This window comes from Medicago truncatula, chromosome 6, assembly GCF_003473485.1.
Source record: "Medicago truncatula cultivar Jemalong A17 chromosome 6, MtrunA17r5.0-ANR, whole genome shotgun sequence".
Taxonomy (NCBI): Eukaryota; Viridiplantae; Streptophyta; class Magnoliopsida; order Fabales; family Fabaceae; genus Medicago; species Medicago truncatula.
In genome coordinates, this window is record NC_053047.1 from 2,728,904 (window position 1) to 2,746,328 (window position 17,425).

At 31.0% G+C, this 17,425-nt stretch overlaps 1 protein-coding gene and 6 non-coding genes across 7 annotated transcripts; all 7 read left to right on the forward strand.

The window, feature by feature from the left end:
• Positions 1-3,191: 3,191 nt before the first annotated feature.
• LOC112416124 (small nucleolar RNA Z199) lies at positions 3,192-3,269 on the forward strand. Its single transcript, XR_003006438.1, has one exon. It is a non-coding gene; the product is annotated as a small nucleolar RNA Z199 (small nucleolar RNA).
• A 78-nt stretch (positions 3,270-3,347) lies between these two features.
• Positions 3,348-3,422, forward strand: LOC112416168 (small nucleolar RNA SNORD18). Its single transcript, XR_003006476.1, has one exon. It is a non-coding gene; the product is annotated as a small nucleolar RNA SNORD18 (small nucleolar RNA).
• Positions 3,423-3,494: 72 nt separating this feature from the next.
• On the forward strand, positions 3,495-3,577 carry LOC112416128 (small nucleolar RNA U54). Its single transcript, XR_003006442.1, has one exon. It is a non-coding gene; the product is annotated as a small nucleolar RNA U54 (small nucleolar RNA).
• A 33-nt stretch (positions 3,578-3,610) lies between these two features.
• On the forward strand, positions 3,611-3,705 carry LOC112416129 (small nucleolar RNA R64/Z200 family). Its single transcript, XR_003006443.1, has one exon. It is a non-coding gene; the product is annotated as a small nucleolar RNA R64/Z200 family (small nucleolar RNA).
• A 4,966-nt stretch (positions 3,706-8,671) lies between these two features.
• LOC112416125 (small nucleolar RNA Z199) lies at positions 8,672-8,754 on the forward strand. Its single transcript, XR_003006439.1, has one exon. It is a non-coding gene; the product is annotated as a small nucleolar RNA Z199 (small nucleolar RNA).
• Positions 8,755-8,963: 209 nt separating this feature from the next.
• LOC112416132 (small nucleolar RNA R64/Z200 family) lies at positions 8,964-9,054 on the forward strand. Its single transcript, XR_003006446.1, has one exon. It is a non-coding gene; the product is annotated as a small nucleolar RNA R64/Z200 family (small nucleolar RNA).
• Positions 9,055-15,417: 6,363 nt separating this feature from the next.
• On the forward strand, positions 15,418-17,198 carry LOC11430261 (thaumatin-like protein). Its single transcript, XM_003618386.4, has 2 exons — positions 15,418-15,513; positions 16,121-17,198. The coding sequence occupies exons 1-2, from the start codon at positions 15,450-15,452 to the stop codon at positions 16,873-16,875; spliced, it is 819 nt and encodes a 272-aa protein (XP_003618434.1). The 5' UTR covers positions 15,418-15,449; the 3' UTR covers positions 16,876-17,198.
• The last annotated feature ends 227 nt before the right edge of the window (positions 17,199-17,425 follow it).

Here is a 17,425-nt window from a genome sequence, read left to right on the forward strand (position 1 = left end):
ACGAGAAATCTTGGGATTGAAAGGGTCCATTAGCAGCTTGAAAGCACTGATTCAACAAAGAGACAAGTTTGAAAGTTTCGGAAATCACCATGGTATCGAGGAGGGGCTCTTTCCCGACAAACATGGCATTACGCGTCTACCAATTCCACCAAAGACCAACTAAGAAGAGGGAAACATTTGGACCAACACCGTTAGACTTGATCCAAACAACAACACCTACCATGGATATAAAATAATAATAGTAAAACTGAGTAAATGGCAAAGTTTAAAGGCATAAGAACAATCCCTCAAAGAGTGTAAGATTGTTTCCTAATGCTGCAAACAACGATCACATTAGTTATCGTGAGCCATTCTTCTATGATGGGGCATAGAAATAATGGGGATATAATGCTTGCATATAAGAGTGAGAATAGGCTAAGTCGAGTTAGACTTTACAAGACCTAAGTTTGGTCTGTCAAAAAATTTAAAGTCTAGTATGTGGTTTGTCATATGCCTAATATTTAAGCTTGAGTCTGACCTTTTGAAAACTTGATATAACATGCTAATTTGTTTAATAGCCTATTTGACTATTTCATATGAATATCTTTAAATAAGTAATGTGATCTAATTTTAAATATACTAGCAAGCTAATAAACTAAAGAGATTAAACCCCCTTTTGATATTTAACATGTATTTTTTAGAGAATTTGACTTTATATTATATAAGATTTCTATTTTAGTTTATAATAATATATTCAAATATGCGAAAAATTGGTATATAATAATAAGCTTAAATTGCTGAAAAGATTAAAAAAAATTAATTTAATTCAAAGTATAAAATATAATGTAATAATATTGGTAACAAATAATATTATTCATATTTACTTAAGTAAGCTGGACTGATTGGCTTAATATACTCTTTTTTTATATTTTTGGCTTGACCTTCTTACTTAAACATGCTTCTATAAAAGTCAAATCATTCTCTATTTAAGAAAAAATTGTGGTCTTGCATCCCGCTTTAAGCAGTGCATTTTCAGCATTGTTTTGCACACTTGGGATGCATATCAGCATGCTCGGGGCGCGCAACACCTTCTTCCAATATGTTTTTTTTGCAAGGTTCTTCATTTTTTCGAATGCTTTCTTTCTTTAATCTTGTTTTGGGAGTTGGAATAGAATTTTTCTATTTTGTAATGTATTCAGAGGCCACTTGAATCTCCATCCATTGTTCCTGCCAATTTTTCGAGAGGTGCTTTGCTTTACTGAGTTACATGATTTTGCAGTGAATTACATCAAAAACACATAAAAATCACTTGAGATTAGACCAGTCCTCCATCCCTCATTTGACATTTGATGATAATATTCACGATAGATGAGTACGGGGAGCTGCTCAAACAAGTATGTATTTTCGCTCAGCAACAAATAGTTGGCTTTGGCTTTGCCGTATAATGCGATCCCAAGTAACAAACTTCAACATCACTGCAACTTGATAACTTCTCCCATTTACCAAAGATGCGGAACCTATGATGATGACGTGCTTCACTTCCTTAGGGATTGTGCTCCATGTAATGTGACTAATTCATATTTATTCAACTTCGTAACCTTGAAAACATGGTTAAAAACTATGTCTAAAGGACATGTTGGTAACATGTTTGCAATAACTATTTGGTGGATATGACAATTTACAAATAACCATACTCTTGGCGATAAGTAATAGAAAACCCGAAAATGTCTTTCATTTTATAGACATCATGCGTACCGACCTAACTTATGTTAATATTCACTCTTCTGAGCACCACATTAATCGTCACATTGTTAGGGGACCCCCCACCTCAAGATGGATGTGTTAAGTTGAATATTGACGGAAGTTGGGGTACTTCCGATGACATCGGTTTATGACGGTTTACTTCGTGACAAAGGAGATTGGATAACAGGCTTCTAATGAGGGGATGGAAATGCGATTTTTGCTGAGCTATCTGGTGTTTACCATGGTTTGATGTTTGTAATGAATAACTCTAATCAATAGGTTATTTGCGAGAGAAATTCTTTGGAAGTCCTCCATCTTCTTCAACATCTAGAGCACTCACATATGCATGTTTACGCTTCTTGGTGAAGATTTTTGGTTTAAAGGAGTATATTGCTAACATTTCTTTCCATCATGTTCTTAGAGAGGACAACTGTTGTGCAATTTTTTTGGCCAATATCGGACGCTCTCAAGGTTAGCTGTGACTTTTTGCTAGACTCCCTTCATCAGAGTTTGAGATAGCGTTGAGGTTCGAACCCTGAAGTAAACCCTATTTGTAGTTTTTTTTTTTTTTTTGCTTTGTCATTTTAAAAAAAAAAAAAAATCGAACACAACTGGTGGTGCCAAAATTGCTGGAATAAACAGTTTTCAATGGTTACTCGAGTTTGAATTCAAGATATCTTCTTTGTGCATGTAAATTTCAAATGGTACTTAGAATTTCATCAACTAAAAAAACATCGAGTTTTAATCGTAAATCATTCATAACATTGAAATCATTATAAATGTTTGAATTTTATGATAATCAGTTCCAAAGCCAAACACACGAAAGTTAGCCTTTGTAAGCTATAATTTATATACCCAATATTGTTTAAATGTTATGACACGAGTCTCTTATAGTTTAACCAATGTCTTAGGTTCGAATCATGCATCACACATGCAACAACGTAAAAAATCTTACAGAGAGTTTACCTCCCAATTGAATCCTATAAGATTCGGGGGATTAGTCTCAACTGCTGCGCGGGAAGATACTGGTTTACACAAAAAAAATATAGTTTATATATTTTTGATTTAATAAACAATCAAGAATTTAATTCTCAAAACATAAATTAATTTAAAATACGAAATACAGTTTTACAAAAACAACATTCAATTATTTTATTTTATAAAAAGAAGTACCTTATAAGAGTGTATTAGGAGAAGATGGTGCTAATAGCAATTTCCAATGAGACATAGAAAAGAAGGTTCGAAGGCCCAATTTCTTATCACCCAAGTCCATTAGGGTTTCATCAATCTCTCATTATAAATTCACACACCAACCTTTCTCTCCTTCATCGTATCTCTCAGCCTCTCACTTCTTTTCTCAATTCTCTCCTCAGTTTCGTTTAATCTATTTGTAGTTTTTTCTCTCTTTGAAATTGTTATTTCTTTGTAATCTTAGATTTTATTTTCCTTGAATATTTGTAATGTTGAATGAATCATGTGATGAGAAAAAACTGCAACAATATGATGGATTCGTTCCATGATTCTTAGTATTTAAGTCTCTGATGATCATTCACTATTTTTCTTTCGATATGGTTCATGATTTATTTTTCTTTTTTCATAGATTTTTCGTTTAATTTGAAAATAAAGAGATATGATGATGTTTACATTGGTCCGTGTTTCTGATTTACTGTGACCGACAACCTTTTCCAATTTCTGATCTCTGTTTCAAACAATTTTTCATATTTTTTTGTTTATGTTTGAGATTATGTGTTTCTGAAATTATATGTATAATTGGCTCTGTGATATTCTGCCTTTGTTGCAGTATACGCTATTCTGATTCAAATTATGAGCAGATATTTTATTACTATTGAGAGCTTAAACATTTCATTTGATTTTTAATTATGAGTTTGTATTGCTGTGATGAATTAAGAAAAATTTCACATGTCAGACTTCAGAGATTTTTATAATCAATGAGAATGACAATTCTTAATTTCTGAGCTGGATTTTTTAATAAACTTTAAAACGAAGCTTAGGCGTAAGATCAAGTGAAATAATTGATGTGTGCGTTTAAACATTTGACTCGCATACATTAATAATTTCTCGTGTTTTGTTCGTCTGGGCTTCATTTTGGAGTTTTGGTCACTGTAATGTTTAATAGTTTATTTTATGTATGTTGTATTGACGGGAGATTTCCGATAAATCTCAGTACTTATTTGGGAGCAAATTGAAAAGTGTTTGTATATTTCTCAAGTAACCGTCATATATTAATGGTTCTGGTGTTGATGGTGCCACCTTAACTGGTGGCATCTCCGCTGGAGTTGTCTCATATTCCATTGCCTTGGATAGCGGCGTTGCTGCTTTTACCATTTGGGTCGGCCATGAGACATACATTTTCCTTTTATCCGACTTTTAATTTATTTTATTGTTAATGATAGCAAGTTAGGAGAAGAGGGATTGAGACTCATTTAAATTTATATTGAGAGAGGGATAAAGATCCTTGAGGGTACTTGGGTTGTATTACTCTTGTCGAATTCATCGTTTTGGTCCATTGTGTAGCTGAATTTACATTGCAAGGATAGTAAATTTCTATTATTTATGCAGTTGAATTTATCTATTTTCTGTTGCAGTTTTTACCATGGTATGAAGATAATGGAATTAGACCCTATGAAGGGAACAAGTGATTTAAATAGTCTCATTTGTTGTAGTAATTGTGTTGTAAATATTAATTGTAATTTATTTAAGTCAGAAATGTGGAAAATTATAAATTTGAAAATTCATTTTAGCATTGTTATTAATATAAGTCATCCATATTTATTCTAGGTTTTCTTTTACTTACCGATGTTATTTTCATAGTACACAATAAATTAAAGACTTTTAATTTTTTAATTTTTTACAAGAGGTTCAATACCAATTAGCGAATCACTTTGTGTTGGTAGTGATGTTTATTTAGATAGAACTGCTGTGACTTATGATAACCTAAATTTCAATATCAAAATAACAATTGAAAACGTGAGTCTCATAAGAAAAATACTACAAAACTGACCCTTAAATTTTGCAATTCTATCTGTTTTGACCCCCAAAACCAATTTTTAGTAAAAAAGTAATAACATGTGGCACCTAATTTAAGATGCCATGTCTGCGTAGACCGAATTAAAATTGACATTGGGGGTCAAAACTACCAAAGATGCAAAATTTGGGGATGGTTTTGTAGCATAAGGTTCCATCCCCAAAAACTGTCAAAGATACAACATATTTCTTGTTAAAATAACAAATCTGAATTTAGATTTCAAGCATAAACAAATTCGAAGATGATTAGTGTTCAATATAAAAATTTAATGGTATTGTTATGTTAAGAAAATAGGTTTGCCATCCACAATCTTCTTTTGAGGTAATTCAACTTGTGAAGATTATAAGTAGAAAATCACGAACATGGAGATAGTTTCATTAATCTGAAAAGAAGTGAGTTTCATTAACTTAATGAAAAAATAGAAATAAATGAAGCAATTTTAGAAAGTAAACGATGATGAACAACATATCATAATTATGATAGGAAGAGAGCGATTGAAAATGTGAAAGAAATATCGATTGTCCTTTAGGATTCGAAATGGTTACGTGGCATTGTCAAGTTGAGGCATTTTCTTCTTTGCTATCCTATAATGCCTCCCATACTGGTTAACAATAGGGTAGTGTTAGGTCTTCATCAATTTCATGCCTTCCTTTAATATCCTTTTTTTGGTTACATTCCTTTAATATCCCTTGGCACAACTACTCCAATTTGAATACAGAATACCTTATGTGATGCACAAACCTTGACTTTAAATTAAGATCAATTCAAAAGTGCAAAATCAATTATATCAAATCAATTTTATTTCTTCAAAATCAAATTTGATTGCTTGATCAAAGGTTGAACCAAACACAAACTAAATCCTTCAATTCAACAAACTTAGCTACAACTGATGCGTCAAATCAACCTATATTTCTTCTTTTTGTGTTTCGTTATTATTCCTTTTCGTCTTCATTTTTTCCTCCCACACATAACACATACGTTATAATAGAAATAACATTTATACTAAAAGTACAATAAAATGTGAAAACCAAGACAGAGAATATTAAATTATAATTTTCCAATTTCCTATTATTATATTATTAAAAACATAATATATCTTTTTCAAATTCACATATATTATTGAAAAAGTAACAAAAAAAGCCTTATAATTTTATGGATTTGTAACCTTCCTAGGAGGAGGAGAGGGGCAACATGGGCTTGCCCTATAGCATGGCAGATATGGCATGCAAACCTTTTTCTCATCCCATTGAACAATTTCATTCCCTTGAACTCCTCCAACAAGTGTGCTCACAAAAGCAAAAAGTATTACAACAAACTTCAACACCACCTTCAAAGAAGAATCCATTTTAAAACTTAACTTTCTTGATAAATAAAACGAAATTTGTTATTAACTTGTAATGATGTGCAAGAGGGGTTGTGTACTTATTTATACAAATTCGCAAAGTTGATAATCACGGAAATTTCTATTCAATATTAAAAAAAACATAAATTAAAGGGTGTGAATTAATAGAAAAAAAATATTTTTAATAACCCCTTTTTATAGAAAAATATTTCATACGATATCGGTCAAGAAAAACTAGTGGTAATTTACTTCGCAATATGAAATTATTGTGATCAATGTCAAACTATCAAAATTGCAAATAAATGATACGAATACATGATGATTAATAGAAAATTTAATTCATGTTGTAACCTTGTTTAGTCACAATTGACGGGTCAAATCAAAGAATGATTATTATTTGCTCGATCGTAATTATGATTTAATTTACTATATTGTGGAAGCTGTGACTATTATTTGCAAAGAATGGTACATAAAGATAAAGAAAGATAAATTTGCTTTATGTTTTTACTCTAAAAATGGAAAACATGCATTTGTACCCATGCATGAGAAAACAGTTTGTTAAGAATCCATGTGGTTGAGGTTATATCAAGATTGTTTGTTACACATATATGCTACGTTACGTTGCTTAATAGAGTAATTTGTGCTAATAGTAAATATCCAAAGTGTTAAGGTTACAAGACCAAGGCTTTTAAATTAAGAGATATTATAGTACTCCCTTCGGTCCTATTTATAAAAAAAAGTTAATTTTTTAGATTCATTCAATAATTGATGTACCTAGTCTAGAAATAGTCCAAATACATCAACTATTCAATGAATGAAAAAAGTAAATTATTTCTTATATATAGGACCGGAGGGAGTATTAAGCATTTTAGACGAGAGTTATTCTGTGATTAAGAAATAATATCACACTGTAATTGATTAGAGAAAGTCAAACCATAGCTCTAGGAAGCAATTATTAGGACAACAAATATGTTTCTATATATTGTACCAATATACCTTGTGATGATTTACCCTAAAGTTACCGATCCTCAATCCAATAAGTTCGACGAGTGATGTTATTTGAACTTTAAAATTCACAATGCATTCTAACATATAAATAATATTATTGATATGATTTGTTAGAGGAAGAAACTAATTGAAAAAAATGGAACCTTACGTTGTCAAAAAAACAACACATTTCTTGTCAAAATAACAATTCTGAATTTAGATTACAAGCATAAATAAATTCGAAGAGGATTAATGTTGAATATAAAATGTAATGGTATTGTTATGCAAAGAAAATAGTATTGTTATCCATAACTACTCTGTGGGACTTCAACTTTTATGGGTTTTGTTTGGTCCAATACTTTGCTTTCACTAAGTTCATTAGAGTTGAATTATTTCTTCATAGAGAATACGGATAATAGTCAATTTGCTTAACACAACAATATTTATATTCTTCTAGGCTACTAACTTATAAATTAAATAATACTCGGATTTTGAGGATTGAAATCTATTTTTATATTGACTCTTTTTATTCTCTTCATTTTTTGCTAGTTATTATTGTAAAAAAAAGGTTACTTCATTGCATAAAAACCAAAGAATGAAGATTATAAGCAGAAAATCACAAACATGGAGATAATTTCATTAATATGAGAAAAAGTGGGTTTCATTAATGAAAAATATAAATAAACGAAGTAATTTCAGAAAGTAAATGATGATGAATAACATATCACAATCATGATAAAAGGAGAGTGATTGAGAGTGTGAAAGAAAGATCGATAGTGTGTTATGATCCGATCGATATGGTTAGATGATGCCGTCAATTGATACATCGATCTAATATGGTCAGTGTTAGGTTTTCATCAATTTCACGCCTTTCTTGATAATACCCTTTGGCACCTACTCCAATTTGAACACCTTATTTGATGCACCTAAGTTGTTTTCTATGTTTCCTCTTCTAAACCAGGTTACTTGATCTTCAATGATTTCTTCAATGATTTCTATGTTTACGCATCCTAGCAAGTTGTAACTCAACTCTTGATGGATATTTTTGTGATAAACTCATGTAATTATGATTTGACTATGTTGTGGAAGCTTGTGACTATGAGTTGTATTATTTGCAAAGAATAGGTCAATAGGACATAAAGAGAAACAAAGATAAAGTGGCTTTATGATTTTACTCTTTTTAAGCTGATCTTATTAGAGGGAAGGAAGAACAAACAAAATATTGATTTTATTTTTCAGAATGTACCCATGCATATGATAAAACCTTGTTCAGAATCCATGTGGTTGCAGTTATATCAAGAATCAAACTGTACCATTTGATTTGAGGAGGAAAACATTGATATGCTATGTTTCTTAATAGAGTAATTGTGTGAGACACTAACTTTATTCAATTAATAATAATTAAAAGACAAGTACCTTATGAGAGGGTGTATTAATAGACGGTGGTGCTAATAGTAAATATCCAAAGACCAACTAGTCATTCACAACCTTGCCTATAAATTGACACACCAAGCTTCTCTCAGCCTCTCACTTCTCAGTGTTCAATTTCTTTGAATCTATTTGTGTTATGGAATGGATCATTTGATGAGAAAAAAACTGCAACAATATGATGGATTTGTTCCATGATTCCTAGTATTTAATTAAGTCTCTGATGATCATTCTTTTTCTTTTCCTTTTCCAATTTCTGATCTATGTTTCAAACAATTTTCATTTAATTTTTTTGTTAAGAGTTAATGAGTTATGTTTCTGAATTGAATCTAATATATGTGTGGTGATATTCAGCCATTGTAGCAGTATACGCTATTCTGAGAGCTATATTATATTTAAATTTTTGTGTTGTTTGTTTAGAATTAGTAAAATAAATTTTTTCTACGATGATGAACTAAGAAGTAAATTTACATGTCAGACTTGAGATTTTACAATCAAAGAGAAACAGTTCTTGTTCACCGAGCAGATTTTTTTTTTTACACATTTTAATTATTTTTTCAACAAAACTTTCTTTATATCAAAACTCGCATGTGGGAGACTGAAAATAGATGTGTGTAATTTAAAAGTTTGAATTACATACACCGAATTTTAGTCTGTTATATGCGGTTTTATTATAGAGAATTTTTTTAACTTTTATTATTTCAAAGTTTTTTTTTACAAGGACGAAAATCAAAACTGATCTAAATTATAGGGACGAAAATCATATTTAAGTTTATTTTTTTTTATTTACAATTGTACTTATATTTTAAGGATTTGTAACCTTCTTACCTCTTAGAAGAAGGGGGGCAACATGGGCTTGTTCTATAACATGGCAAATATGGCAAGCAAACTTTTTTTACTGTTATTTTTTACACCCAATGGTCTTCTCCCGCGCTCTGTAATTTTTTCAAAAATGCCCTTGTGCATTTCGGATTTTAAAATCCAGATTCATGTTTACTATTACGGATTTTATTATCCGGACAATTCTTATGTATAATCAGTCATCAGACTCTCTCACATTTTATTGAGTTTCACTTTTAAAAACAACAAAAAACTAAGTAAAAGATGCTTAAAACTTGTCAAATAAAATCATAAAAATAGCACCAAAAAGTTCTAAAAATCAAATAAAACTAATGCAATTTTTTTCCGGAGAATATGAGAAATTGAAAAAAAATGAAAAATGGGTCTAAACGATGAAATTTTGGATTTTGAGGGGTGGAGTCCCATAAGAAGTCCATTCTAAGGGAGTCATGGTCCTTGAATTTTTTTTCTGATTTTCTGGGGAAGTTTCGGAGCAATCCGATCAAGTAGCCCGAAAACCCGATTTTTGACTAAGAACAGGTAACAATGACCCAAAAACGGAAGGATGAGAGTTAGGAAGATTAATATTATCCATAAAATGACTATTCATGTTAAAAATATGTTTAGAATTTGTGGTGATACAGTTCGGATTATATATCCGAACCGTTTTACCTTGAAAAAGGGTGTTTAGGGGGTTTCCGGATTATGTAATCCGGAAACATCATGTAACACACCTTATTTTTTGAAGTTTCCGGATTACAAAATATCCGGAAAAATCTGTAACTCCATTTTTCACCCTATAATAAAGGAAAACACCATTCCGAATTATGAAATCCGGAAGCTCAAGAACATTTTTGAAAAAAAGATAGGGAGCGCGAGGAAACGTAATAGTCAACTTTTTTCTCATGCTCTTCAACAATTTCATTCCCTTGAACTACTCCAACAAGTGTGCTCACAACAACAAAAAGTATTACGACAAACTTCAACACCACATTCAAAGAGAATCCATTTTAAAACTTTAACTTTCTTAGCAAATAACACGAAATTTATTATTAACTTGTAATGACATGCAAGAGAGATGTGTACTTATTTATACAAATTTGCAAAGTTGATAATTACGTAAATTTCTATTTATCATGCGCAAAACTTAGAATCATTTTCTTTTTTAATTTAAGTATTCTTTTATTTTGAGCTAGAAGTAGATTGAAATAAAGGAAATATAAAAATAAAAACATAAACCTAACCAAACAAACTATAAAAAAAAAACATAAATTAAAGGGTGTGAATTAATAGAATTTTTTTTTTTTTTTTTTTATGATCCCTTTTTATAAAAAAATATTTCAAAAGATATTGGTGAAGAAAAACTAATGTTAATTTACTTTGACATGTGAAATTATTGTGATCAATGTCAAACTATCACAATTGCAAAGAAATGATGCCTATTCATGATGATTAATAACAAATTTAATTCATGCTATATCGAGACAACAAATCAGGTTATGATGAGGATAAAGATAAAGTTGGGTTTAAGATTTTACTCTTTTTAAGCTGATCTTGTTAGAGGAAGGAAGAAGAAACATTTTTGTTTTTGAACAGGCAAGAACAAACAAAAATATTGAATTTATTTTCCACCTTTGGTACCGAGCATATTTTCTTAATTAACCTTATAATGAAACTTTTCGGCAATAAAGATGGAAAATTGACTTAGAAGGAAACTTTCATACGATGAATGCAAGAAAGTTGACATGCGTGGTATACATTTTAAATAACATACATTAATTTTCTAGCTTTCTTTGTTGCGGAGGCTTCATTCTAGATAAATTTTTAAAGTTTAAATGTTTAAATATGTTGTATTGATGGGAGATTTCCGATAAATCTAAGAAAGATAAGTACATACATTTAAGACTATTTCCGACATTTTAAATCACATATAATGTTTTTGAATTAAAACTAACGGAAAGAATCAAAATGTGTAACAGAGAGAAGTTAAGAAACCAAAATAAATCAAATTTTAATTAAAGAACCAAAGCGATACTAATTAAATAGTTAAGAGACCAAAAACATAATTTGGCCTTAATTTTAAACATGAAATATTGTTTTGAACAGTATCTTTCAAAAAAATGCTTCGTAGAATAAGAGCCTGTTTGAAACACTTCTCAAAAACTATTTTTCAGTTTTTAAAAACTTGAAAATTAAAAACTTTTTTGCTAAACTATTTTTTAAAATTACAGTTTTGGAAACTGTTTTGAATTTTTTTAGTTTTGGGGACTAAAACTAAAACATGTAAAATGATAACTATTGTGAGAAGAGGACTTGTATATTTCAAAAACTGAAAACAAAAACTATTTCAAAAAAAAAAGTATCTTACTTATTAGGGCGTTTTAGGTGTTACTAATAGCACAATTTAGAAGAATGGGGTTGTAATATTATTGACAAACATATTTTGACGTCGTATAAAAATATATTGTTTAGAAATATTTTGTTAGAAAACAAAATTATTGTTCAAATAACATTTTATTTTTGATAGACAATTTTGTTGTGGTTTTCTTATTCATTTTAACAAGCATATTCATTTTAGTTATGGTTTTCAGATTCATTTATGATTATAACAAAAAGAATCCCCTTCACACTCTTGATATCAATCTCATCTTCACACTCTCTCTATAATATGATTTTTGTAGGGTACAATATCGCTTTGACTAAAATAAATCATAGAGTTGGTGATAACATGCATGATATAAATTTCAATCTTTGCAAGCATGGAGGAAGAGAATCGAGAGTTAATACGAATGCAAGTAAGTGATATATTTTAATTTTTAAACCTTAGGTTAGAGTCCCTTAAAAAAACCTTAGGTTAGAGTGTCTTTGTTAATGTGTTATTTGTGAAGTTTTTAGTATAGAATAGGAGAGGTATTGTAAGTTTAATTTTTTTTGACAAAAAGGTATTGTAAGTTTAATGAAATCTAAATGTTATCACCTTTAAATGAATTCAAGTTTTATGGACTTGGTGTGAATTATTACTTTGTTTTCACCAAGCTCATAAGAGTTGGATCCATTTTAAAAACACAATAACAATAAATTCAATTAACTTTCAAGTCCTCTTACATTCCATATTACAAATTTTGTAATTAACACAATTGTCCTTTGAAAATTACTTAGAATATTTTATTTCTTTCTAATAAAATATAAAATGAAGGAAAGAGGAGGTTTTTTAGTTTTTATTTTTAAATCTTACGTATTTACCAAAAGATATCATGACATGGAGGAGCAAGTAAATTTCCAAAACAAATCAAGAGAGAATTGATCTACCATTAATATGTCTTGACTGCCTCGATTAGGAAATAACGAGCAATCTAGTTTTATTTACAAACTCTAAATAAATAAAGAGGATAATAGAAGAAGTGTGATGCTTGTTAATTTGCATCTTATCAAAAGTTATGGATGGTTTTGTCCGTAATGTTTGTTTAACTCAAATTGAGTAGAGCTATAACAATTGATAAAAAAAAAAATTAAAAAAAATTAAACATTGTTGTTTGTCCATGATGGGATTGAAACCCAAAACCTCTTATTAAATAAGATTTTTTTTTTCATCTTTTCATCCAATTGCTCTTGAATACTCAACAAACAATGTTAATATTGCTAGATCGAACATTTTTCATGTGGGGTTATCTCAAGGGACATCCAATGATTGTTAACTTGCAATTACTTGAGAAAATGACCCTTATTCCTTATAATCAATTTTGTCTATTTGGCCTAAATGAACAAAAATAAAGTAGTTTTATGTTTTAGAGGGATAAAAATCAAAGATGTAGTATATTTACAAGGATTAAAAAAAAATCACATACAAAAAACTCTTATTACACATGGAAATGAACAAACTACCCTTAAAATAAAATATAATTCCAATTGTATAAAAAATTCTTTCAATTTTCTTTCTCATTCACATAATGCTTTTTCATCACAAAATGAGATTACATAGCCCACACATACGCAATGTAAGCTAAAAATTATTTATGCAACAAGTAACCACCTAACTACCTTGAGTAAAATTCATAAGACAATATATTTATCAAAACGATAAGAGGAGTGATATAAACGCTCTCTTTTCAACAATCACAACTCTAGCAAATACTTTTTTATTGGTTGAAATAAATGTTGATTCCACATTGACTTTATCTAATAAAAAAATGAGTGTGAAATTCAGGGTTGGAACACATAAGATATTTATTGTATAGAAACTCATATAATAAAGATAAGGTTTGATCCCCATGAGCTTAGCTCAATTGGTAGGGATATTGCATGTTATATGCAGGGGCTGAGATTCGAACTCCGGACACCCCACTTCTCCACAATTAAATTGTGTGAGCTCTAGCCACTAGGCTACTTGACCAAAAAAAAAGGAAGATAAGGTTGGATTAGAATTTTAAAGAATGACGACCTTTATTTTATAAGTCTGAGTTTATAAAAATGAATTAAATTAAATATAAAAACTTAATATAATATCAGAGTTCATCGATGCAGACCATATCCAACCAATAATATTGAATGCGTTGGGGTGTATTTCATTTTTTTTAGGGAAATGCTAACAAATACCCTTATAGCACTTGATAAGAGGTTTAAAATAGAAATTTTTTCCTGGAATTTGTTTATTCAACACGTTAAAACATCAAAAAGTAACTATTTTTTACATAAAAGTTATCAACTGTTTCTATTTTTTAAATCCTTAACAAGTGTCCGTTAACGAGACTTTTTTTAAGACCCAAGTAAATTATTGTTGGAACACTAGTGTATATTGGCAAAAACTTGGAGTATACTAGTTGTTATGTGGAGCCTTTGGAATGTAAACACAAGGATGGAGAAACTAGTGTAAAGTGTGAATTGAAAATTTAATGTCCCACATTGGGTAGATCACACACTCTAGTAGTGTTTATATATGTGGGATATCACTTCCAAGGGTGTGCCCTTGGGGTACACACTTTTGTGAACGGAGTGAGCGCTTGCCAAAAATTATATATAAGACACACGCGCGCGACGCCGTCCGACGGACCGGGCTTGGGCTATAAAGAAATATATTTTTGGTGCTCAGAAAAATGAAAAATAATTTTTTATTTTTTGCTCCGAGATTCCCACACGCGGAGACCAAGTCTCACCCGTTTTCCACACGCGCAAGCTTCAGCTCCACGTTTCCGCGTCGTGGGTTACCGTTACGTGGGTCGTGGGCTAACGTTGGCGGGTCGCGAACCGGGTCGGCGGAGAAAACGAGGTCAAATCCCCTCTATAAATAGAGAGCTCGGGAATGAGATTCTTTACTCCAAAACCAAGAATCGAATCCTCTTCTCTGGTTTTCTCCCCTTCTCATCTCCCTCGGTTTGTGTTGACGAACCGTTCTTTTCTTCCTCCTTGTTTGGTTTCTCGAGTGGTCTGCGTACCATATTAGAGTGGTTTTTCGAAACCATATTGAGGTGTTATTCTCGAGCGATTTCTGGCAGTGCAACCTTTAATCGTACAGAAAGAATCTGAGCTGTTTTATCCTGGAGACGGCGCGGTTTCTAGTCTACCTTGCACAACTTAGGTAGTAACGCAAAACGTCTTAAAGAAAGCGACCTGGTCGTGATTCACCTCGGTAATAGTTTCAAAGCTCTGTCGTAATTTTAAATCCAAAAACAACAATTACATATAACACTTGATTATGTTAAAGTTTATTAAAAGTGATGCCTCACCTTTTTTATAAGGAAGTCATACCTCCACCTTTTTTATTTTTTTTAAGGAAGTGATGCCTCCACCTTATAAAAACCTAATGATATCAACAATAACATTAACCACTCAAACGTTTTCATCGTTCTCCCTTAGTGTGCACGTGTAAACCTCTCTATAACTCTATTATTTATTGCTCTCCTTCAAGTGAAGACATAATGCTTAAAGCTCAACATCTTCATTATTTTTCCTTTTCCGTAAAGATTATTCTCGTTGAATCTTGAAGTGCAATTGAAGAACAAACTATTATTTACTCTTTACTCCTCATATACAATATATATACTTAGATGATCATTGATCAACATATACCAAATTGTGTTAAGATTCAGAATGCAGCTACTAGGGTCCATAACCCATTTAATTTTCTTCATAATCTCGGCTTACATTTTCCATGGTAATTTCATATTTATAGTGTCCACTATATCTATCCATAATTCATATACATCGTGTAATTTTTTTTATTCATATACTTACAATTATATATTAGAGGTCTACCTAAAAACATTTTTTTACGGTTGTCTGAAATACCACACCCTCATGTTACGACTACATATATCATTTATTAAATAAATGTTACATATGTAAATTGTTACTTATAATAGTGATCGAAGAGTGTAGAGATTAACTCATTTTTATTTTTCCAATGAACTTTATTGGATTTACTATTAATAGTTAGTTGACACTATGGTTAATGTGGGTCACAATTTTACATTTAAGTGATCTTAATCGTTGATTTAAGATCAAACAGTTTAAATTACCATCGTCAGTTTCACACATTTAATTGATCTCGGATTTTGATTTAGATCGGACGATCAAGATACAATACTGTATGATGCAGTTACCATGTCTAATTCAAATCCTAGCTAGTGTGCGTAACTATGTAGCACGATACTCAAATTAAAGGCACATCCTTTGTTTGACACCCACATACGTAGTTATATTCAATCACTTGCATGAAATTTTTGTTTTGTTGCTAATCACTAAAACTAAATAATTTGTAGGGATTGTCGATGGACATCAAGCAACATTCTATATACACAATAAATGTCCCTTTCCAATATGGCCTGCAACAGCACCAAACACTGGTCAACCAATTATAGCAGATGGTGGATTCTACCTTCCTTCAGGCCAAACAAAGAAAATTCTAGCACCATGGTCATGGAGTGGTAGAATTTGGGCTAGAACAGGTTGCAATTTTGCTTCAAATAATTGGAAACCATCTTGTGAAACTGGGGATTGTGATGGAAGATTAGCTTGCAATGGACTCATTGGAACACCTCCAGCTACATTAGTTGAAATCACACTTCAAGGTGATAAAGGGAGACCAAATTTCTATGATGTTAGTCTTGTTGACGGTTACAACATTCCCGTGTCCGTCGTCGTCCCTAACAAGAACATAAATTCGAAGTGTAACATTCAGGGTTGTTTTAAGGATGTTAAAAGTTTGTGTCCTCGTGAGCTTGAGGTTTTGAATTCTAATGGAGAAGTTGTGGCTTGCAAAAGTGCCTGTTTGGCTTTTGATCTTGACAATTTTTGTTGTAGGAATGATTATGGAAGTCCTAAGAAGTGTAGGCCAAATGTTTACTCGAAAATATTTAAGGATGCTTGTCCTAATTATTTTAGCTATGCTTTTGACACTCCTACTCCACTTGTGAGTTGCGGATCCTTAGAATACATAATCACATTTTGTCCTCAAGGATGGGGTGGTGCTGCTGATGTGTCGACAATTCAGATTGACGGTGTATCTGATGTTTGACATGTGTTAGTGTATGATACAGTCACATATTATTACATTCAATTATTTTATTTTTTAAATTTTATTAGTGTCGACTTGTCAGTGTTATGACACGTGTCTGTCTCAGTGTGAAGTGTTTACCACATTTGTCCTTATGGATGGGGTGGTGCTGCTGGTGCGCCAACAGTTGAGGTTGACGACATGTCTGATGTCTTGCGCGTGTTAGTGTTTGATATTGTCATATGTGGTTACATATTAGCATATGTGATTACATTCATTTATTTTATTTTCTCAAATTATTATTGGTATTTACATATCAATGTCATGTCACGTGTCTTGCTTTATGTTGGTGTTTCATAGGCGGAACATTTGATATTTAATAAGTGGTTTGTGATTTGATTCGTAACAATAATTTGAAAGAGTACGTAATAGTTATACTTGAGAGATACTCAGAAGGTGAGCAAAGATATGTTGAGTTTTTTACAACGTGTTATCACCAACCATGATATTTAAACACCCAAATTTTTTATTGATTAATTTAACATATTATTTTATCTCTATCTTTTATTTT